Source organism: Pteropus medius, unplaced genomic scaffold, assembly GCF_902729225.1.
Source record: "Pteropus medius unplaced genomic scaffold, Ma_sr-lr_union100, whole genome shotgun sequence".
NCBI classification, from domain to species: domain Eukaryota; kingdom Metazoa; phylum Chordata; class Mammalia; order Chiroptera; family Pteropodidae; genus Pteropus; species Pteropus medius.
This window is the reverse complement of record NW_024349796.1, coordinates 3897919-3905731: the sequence shown is the minus strand read 5'-3', so window position 1 is coordinate 3905731 and position 7813 is coordinate 3897919. Positions and strand designations below refer to the sequence as shown.

The 7813-nt window shown below is 46.5% G+C and overlaps 1 protein-coding gene and 1 pseudogene across 1 annotated transcript in view; one reads left to right on the top strand and one right to left on the bottom strand.

Annotated features, from left to right (window-relative positions):
* The first annotated feature begins 3127 nt into the window (after positions 1 to 3127).
* Positions 3128 to 3246, top strand: LOC120619421 (uncharacterized; annotated as a pseudogene).
* Positions 3247 to 5151: 1905 nt separating this feature from the next.
* DRC8 (dynein regulatory complex subunit 8) overlaps positions 5152 to 7813 on the bottom strand; it is a 75054-nt gene continuing 72392 nt past the window's right edge. Inside the window, exon 7 of the mRNA XM_039883252.1 lies at positions 5152 to 5441. Coding sequence (XP_039739186.1) covers positions 5326 to 5441 — 116 coding nt within the window. The 3' untranslated portion in view covers positions 5152 to 5325. The remainder of the gene's footprint in view (positions 5442 to 7813) is intronic.

Genomic DNA, 7813 nt, shown 5'->3' with positions numbered 1-7813 from the left:
TCAGCACCGTTCACGGTCTGCACCTATCCCGTCAGCACGAGGCAGCACCCAGCCCCAAACCCCACACTGTCACGACGCAGGTTCTTACATCGCGGTATGCACAAGACTCCCCTGAGAATGTTTGTTAAAAATGTGGGTTCCCAGACCCCACCTCTTCAGATTTTGTTTTAGGGGTCTGGAATCTGGAATTTTAACAAGCACCCCCTCCCAGATGCTTCTGAAAAGGATTAGGAAGCACACTTCGGAAACACAAGCCTGGGAGGCAGCCACTGGGCCTGGCGCGAGAGGGGGCGTGTGTGACCTTGAGGCGCTCTGCTGATTTAAGCCGTTCAGATGGGGCAATGTAGGGACGCCGATCTGCAGAGAATTGGCTGTATAAACGAGGTGCTTCCTCATCTGGCAGTGGTTAGGAAAAGGGAAAGGAAGGAAAGCAGGAAGGAAGGAGAGAAAGAGCTAAGCCCATTCCATTCCACAGAAAACGATCCAGCCCGCGAGAACCCCACCAGCCCGCATCTTGGACATTCATTTGTCCCTTAGCATTTGGCGCTCGGACATCTGGTGCACACAAAGGGGACTACGTCTGCACTGCTACATCCGGAAGGTGGGAAGACTGAAGTTGGGCTCTTTATTTTCCAGATGGGCGCGCACAGGAGGGACGCGCCTGACCCAGAGTGAGTCGCCGGCAGAAGGGACCAGAGCCTGGGGATCTCCAGAGAGCCAGGCCTGGGCTCCAGGCCCTGGGTCACACAGCTTCCCCAGCCCAGAGGTGTGAGCACGGAACTGTCCTTCCACACGGCCGGCAGGGCTGGAGGCCATGGCAGACTCGGCAGAAGCTGGAGTTACAAGGATGAGGGACCTTCCTGCCCCAGAGACCAAGTTCTTCTTGCCAGGAAAGTGCCATTGTGATTTAAATTGGATGTTGAGGATAAGTAGGTAGGTAAGCAGGTAGGTAAGCAGGTAGGTAAGCGAGGGATCAAAAAGGAACTGAAATGGTCTGAGTATAGAGAAAAATGTGCCCTTTGCAAATATGCTACATTTATCCTGCAGCTAGATCAAATGAGATTTCTGTGGAAAGCCTGTGTTGTACTTTTTGATGACCTTAAATAAACCGACAAATTTGTGCTAAAGATAAAATTAATCACATTCCATAAAGCTAACTCTTAGGACTACTAAAGAGAGAATTTCCTTGAGACAGAGTGTGAAGTTTGACATAAGTCAGAACTTTTGAAAGAATTCTGGAAGGTGGGACTTGGGGGTACCCCATCCTGACGCACTCTTCTCTCGGGGAGCCTCTCCTAGGAAGGAGAACACGACGTCATCTTCATCATGAAGAGATTGGGGCTCGTTCACCAGACTATCTTTCTTTGGCAGAACCGGGGATCTGCTGGGCAACGGGCTCAGAAAACAGCTCGGGGCTGGCCCGCGCCTGGATTGACGCAGTAGGCAGTGGCACACGCCATCATGCTGCATGTCAGCACCGGCCGCTGCTGCCAAACGATGCCCCTGGGCGTACTGCCACCTTCTAGTGTGTGTCTTGTCTCTGCCACCCTCCTTCCCAGCTGCAGCTGTGGCCTGTCTGTGCATGCTGAGGGTCACCACGCCCCCTCGCAGCCTTGTCCACCCGGCCTCGAGGCATGTGGTATCGTCACCTCTGGATGGTGATTCCCACAGGACATCTGAGCAGCACTGCAGTTCTCCACCTGGAAGCTGCCCCTGCAGAGTCCTGGGGAACCAGCAAAGGGACAGACGCCTTCCGTTACTACGCCGCTGTTATTTTTTCATGAAACTTTCCACAAGTGATTCCTGTCCATCATTTTTCTTCACTGGTTTTTAAATGGGGTGACCTCATATTAGTAACCTGAGATACTTCTAAAAGGGAGACCGATTAATAATTATGCTGGGACAACAGTGGAGGCTGGGACTACCCTGGGTAAACTGGGACATGCGGTCACCCCACTTATGAAGTAGGTGAATCGAACAAAGACGACGCGTGAAGCCGAGTCCCAGCTGACCCCAGGTGACATAAAACATGAGTAAACAATAACTTCTATTGTAATGAGCCACTGAGATTTTGGGGTTGTTTGTTTACACAGCATAACCTAGCAAAAAGTGATTAACAGATCTCCTCAGAGCTGTGTAACTTGTCACCGCCTCTGTGAAATGGGGTAACGCTATAATGCCATGTCATGGGGTGACTGTCAGGATAAATGAGTTAATACATGCAAAGCACTCAGTGACCAGCCCGCAAATGTTCTCTATTATTATTTCTTACAGCAATAACACAAGAGAATAAAAGAATACTCTAAGTCCACAGAGACGCCAGATTCCTAGCAGGACACAGCCCTTATTCCCAGCACACAAGCCATTGCCCATTCAGAGGTTCCGAGGCCACAGACTCTCCCTCCCAGCCTGTCACCCACTCGACCTCCATCTATCCCCAGTACTTGGACTCCAGGATTATAACTGCTTTCTCGGGGACACCTCGACCCCCTTGACCCTTGGTTCCTTCCTTCCCACCGATGACAAAACCTCAGCCCTGAGTCAATACAACAAGCCACCACGTTTGCCCCTGAGCCTGCGCGACTGAATAAAGCCCAGGATTTCTCCAAAGTCCTGACGTAGGCTCTTTCTCAACTCATTCTCCTATTTCCCACAAGAGATGTTTCCAAATATTACTGTTTTCCTCAAGCTCTGTGACCTACTGCCCTCCTCCTCGCTCAGAGAGGAAACGGAGGTCATTAGGCAGGAACTACGTAAGTTGGCTCATGTTCCAAACCACCCAAGGCCCATCCTGTGTTCATGCTGGAACCTGGTCCTCCCACCTCCCTAGAATCTTCAGCTTCTCTGCTGGTTCTCAGCCTTTTGAACAGAAACACGCTGGCAAGCGTCTCGTCTTCCAAAACTAACTCCTTCCACCTGCTGCCTCCCTCCAGCTCCGTGTGTCTCCTCTTCACGGCCACGTCACCCGTCCTCCACGCTCGGCTTCCAAGAGGCTTCTCCCCCGCTTCCACTCCTCTCCAGCTTCTCCTTCCCATCTCTGTGGGGTCCTCTCCCTCCCCTCGAATTGCCAATGGCCCCCATGGCTCTGTTGGCCATCGTCCCTTTTCTATCTAAAGCATCAACTAGTGTCTACGGCCACGCTACCCTGAACAAGCCCGATCTCGTCTGATCTCGGAAGCTAAGCAGGGTCGGGCCTGGTTAGTACTTGGATGGGAGACCACCTAGGAAGACCAGGAGCTGTAGGTGTAAAAAATAAAAAATAAGGGATTGTAAACTGACAAGGTCCTTGCAATCCGTGAAGTCAACCAAGGGTTGCCTCACCTAAAACAAAAATTAAAATTAAAAAATAAAAATAAAAAATAAAGCATCAACTACTACTGGAGTTCATAAACTCCAAAACCCGTGTCTCTAGCCAGATCTTCCTTCTATTAATCCAGCTGATTACTGATGTCTCCAAGCTCCTCAATCCCAAGATGTCCATAGCCAAACTCATCATTTTGCCCATCAGCCCTAGTTTGCTTCTTGGATTTCTTACCTGAATGAATGGCACTGTAACTCACCAGCTGCTCAAATCAGAGACCCGGGACACGTGTTTGTCTTTGTTCATCATTCCCCTCGCCAACCAAACAGCCTACCTCCGGTCTCTCTCCTAGTCTTGACTCTTCACATCTATTTTCTGTGCTATTTACAAATGAGATTTCTTTCTCCATGATCTTCAGAAGGAAGTCCAAACTCTAACAGTAAAATCCTAACTGTACACCTAACCCAGTATCTTCAATGATACAGCTCGTCTACCACTCCAATTTCATCTCCCTCTCATCCGTCATATCTCCCGCATACCAACACACTAAACTACTCTCAACCCACACATTGCTCCATGTGTCAGGACACTTCTGGGGGTTTCGTCCTTGCTGGCCCCCTGCTGAGAAGCCCTGTGCCTGCCGCCCACATGGTAAACCGCTTGTCTTTAAGCCCAGCGGTACCTGCTCCGGGAAGCCCTCTCCACTCGTGAGAGTTATTCATCTCCCAGAAGCTCCCGCCCGGCTGAGTGAGCTGCCCTCTTGTGCACCTCGCCGGTGCCCTGAACGTGCCCACCTGCAACCGACTCGCACCTCTGCCTCACTAAACTGCGACCTCATTTGTCAGTTAGGGACCGATTCACCTTGCAACTCCGGTTCCTAGCGCATTATCCAATAATACTCAGCAAATGTTTCATGACGAAATGAACAGTGGCGAACAGTCTCTTGGGTGGCAGCATCCTATCTTCTCTTGGGGGGCAAGACTGCGTGCCGAGGAGGAAGAATCACAGGCAACGTCAAGTGTTTATGTGCATTTACACACGTGTGATGATGAAGCATCTTTAGAGAGAGAGAGAGAGAGAGAGAGCGAGCGAGAGAGCGAGCGAGAGAGCGAGCGAGAGAGAGAGAGTAAAAGTATATATAGGTTATGGAAGACTATTGATTTTCCTTCGGCTTCTTCTCCCCTGTAATTCTAAGTCCCTGCTTCTTCTTCCACGTGCTGCTTCGCACGCAGCCGTCTGTATTCCCTCTTGCACAGCTGTGCCTCCTGCACGACATAAGATTTCTCGATATTCTTCCTCAGTGTTCAGGACAATATTCACACAACAGGTATTCGGAATGGGTGAGAATTCTAAAGATCAGAAGATAATTGCCACTTCCTTACATGATCCGTTTGCAATTCAGTCCTCTTTTCTCTAGATTCAATTATCTCTGCTCCTTTAGCTAACCCATTAACGGTGACATGCTGGATCAGCAAATTTAAATTTTTACACTAAGTTATCATCATCTCAAATGAGATTCGTAATTGGTACTCATTAGGAATCGAATATTAATATTCATTTTAGTAACTCTCCCTCCACATTCAGATGGCTGAAGTGTGTGTTGTTGTTTTAAAAAGCAGCTTTCCTCGCATTGCTATTCATTTTCAATTTGTGGTCATTCTGCCCCCTCCCACAATCTTTATATGTCAAACCAGGGGTTATTCTAGTCATTTTTCATTTTGTCAGCTTAGTTAATTTGAAGGTAACCTGGTTTTACTGTAGAATATTAATAATAATCCACTGATAATGTTAAAATATTTTAAGAATAGTTTTAAAATAATTAGTAATGTGTCATTCCACATGGCAAGGCATACCAAATACATTTTTTAATTATTATGATCATCTTTTAAAAAACAAAATATCTTGAAATAGTTGTCATAAAGCATTAATTAGCATATGTTGGAATTATAAGATAAAGTAAAATTAACAAGGACAAGCAGTTTTCAAAATCATCCTTTCGATAAGAAATTAAGTATTTAGAGAGTTTAATTTTCATCTATCACCATCATTGTTATATAGTCCTTGTAATGAATTGAATTTGATTCTGGATCGATTGCAGCAGACAACATTTCTTCCATTTCCTCCTGGGAAAAGGGCTCACCTGGGAAGGACAAGAAGAGAAATTCATCACTTACAACCTTCTGATTTTTTTCTTTCTCTTTCCACTAGCCAGCTTAACTGCCATGGAACCCCACCAGCCCCCACTATGTCACTAGTTACTCTCCCTGGGAGTCACAGAGTCATGCTAGTCCAGGAGTTCAAAGAGGATGCTGCTGTACCCTGGAAGATTTTGGACTTATTTACAGAAATTGTAGTTCAAGCAATCATTCCAGCCAAAACACCAGAAGGTGTAAAACATCATGGATAAGGTTGTTTATTTATTTAAATTAAAACTATCGAAATTGCCAAAGGATTGACTTGAAGTCCAGTTTTACAGGAAGTCTAAACACTATATTTAGTAAGGGCATGAAGGGAGGGATAAACGGTCGCTATGCAAAAGTGCCGGAGAGCAGCCGCCGAGCATGTGCGATTATAACAACTACATCTCTGAGTGTTCCCTGCTCAGTCTGGACAGTGTGGTGATGCCAGCTGAACCCAGGGACAGATACCATTCGTCAACCGTTTCAGAACAGTCCTCTTCGTTATAGTTTGGCTCAGTGCTGCTGTCTAATGAAACCAAAAATTGACCAGAAAATCTCTGGGTTTTCAGTGGATTATGATAACAGCTGAGGGCCATCTTGGATGTTGGTTTCACCAAGATGAGAAGCAAACTCAGGAAGAATGCTACAAAGGCTGTCGACTATTTAAGAAAGAACTTTGTCTGATATTAAGCAAAAATACAGAAATATCCAAATAGCCACCTCACCTGTGAAAAGTTGTACCTAAGCAGGTAAGCTACCAAAGCCTGAGGATCACCTACCTTCTGAGCTTAAGTCACCTGCCGCTATGAACAACGCTCTCTAAATGGGAACTAGTTAGAAATCCAGAAACTGTTTGAGTGGGGATTTGATGACAAAGATGATATTGCTATTAAGCATGGGGAACGCACTGAGTTCTTCTGAAATCATGCTCACAACCTAAGAAAAGAAAGAATGCCTAAAATGCCTAAAAAGACAAATTCTCAATCTTTTTTATACCTGACTATTAAATATTAAATCCACTGCCAATGAACTTTGATGGGTACCATGTAAGTCCTTAAAAGAATACTAAGAACAAACAGTTATTGAGAAGTACTGTGTGCCAGGCACTGATTAAAGTGCTTCATATACATTAACTAAGTTAACCTCCCAACTACCTCATGAGAGGTGAGCACGGTGACGCCCACTTACAGCGGAGGACACAGGCACACAAAGAAACCAGGCAGCCTTGGCCCCAGGGGGTGCTAGGACTAGGATCTGAAGGCCAGCAGTCCAGCTCAGGGTCCGTGAACTCAACGACCAAACTCTGCCTCTCAAAACAAGGCCTTGCCCCCAGTAAATTACAGAAGGGGGTCACGGTGCTTCCTTGGGCGAGGAAAGGGATATGCGGCATTTGATTAAGGATGGGAGGAAAACAGCTGAATGATTAAAAGCACAAGTTTGGGAGCCAGACTGCCTGGGTTCAAATGCTAAGCTGTCTTATTAGCATTCAGATCCTGGGCACCTCGCTTAACCTCTCTGTGCCCCAGTTTTCCCGTCTGTAAAATGGAGGTGATGAAAATACTATCCTATTATAGGGTTGTTATGAGGGTTAAAAGTGTTGTTATTTTAATAGTACTTAGAACGTTGTCTGGCACAAAAGTAGTAACATGTGTTTGTTTAAAAAAATTTTTTTGAGATCTTCCCTGCTGCTGAGTACTGTCTGACACAATAAACATGCTGGACACATGCAGACTTCCCTGAAGTTGATTCGATGTGACTTGTTATGGTTACCATGTGACATCCTGGGCATTTAGAGGCATAATCTCAAACTGACTGATATTCTGTGGATATTGTGAAAAGCTGAACTGTCTGTGTGTCCACTTTGGTCTGTTTGTGACTTCCTATTTCAGTCAAGAGCAAAACGTAACACCCATCATCCAGGTCAAAGCCTCGTTACTTTTGAGTCCACTCCCATCTTTGTCCCCTGCACTCTGTTCCTCATCATGACCCACGGATCCCGCTGTAGACAGTCCTACTGCATCAATCTCTTCCTCTCATTCCCATTGCCTCTCCCAGAGCAGGCCTTCACTAGGGTCCCTTCAAAATGCTGAAATAGTCTCCTAATTGGTCTCCCTAGTATAACCTCTTTCTCATTCAAACCTATCGGCACCATTTAACTTTCCCACAATCCCTCTTGCACTGTGTGATCCATCTGCTCAAAGCTGACAGTGCTTCTCCACTGCCCACAGGATGAATTTGAAACTCCTGAGCCCAGGCCTCCACAATCTACTCCCAGTAAACCTACCTCGACTCATTTCTACTGTTTGCCAACAAGCCCCTCTGGGCCCCATCT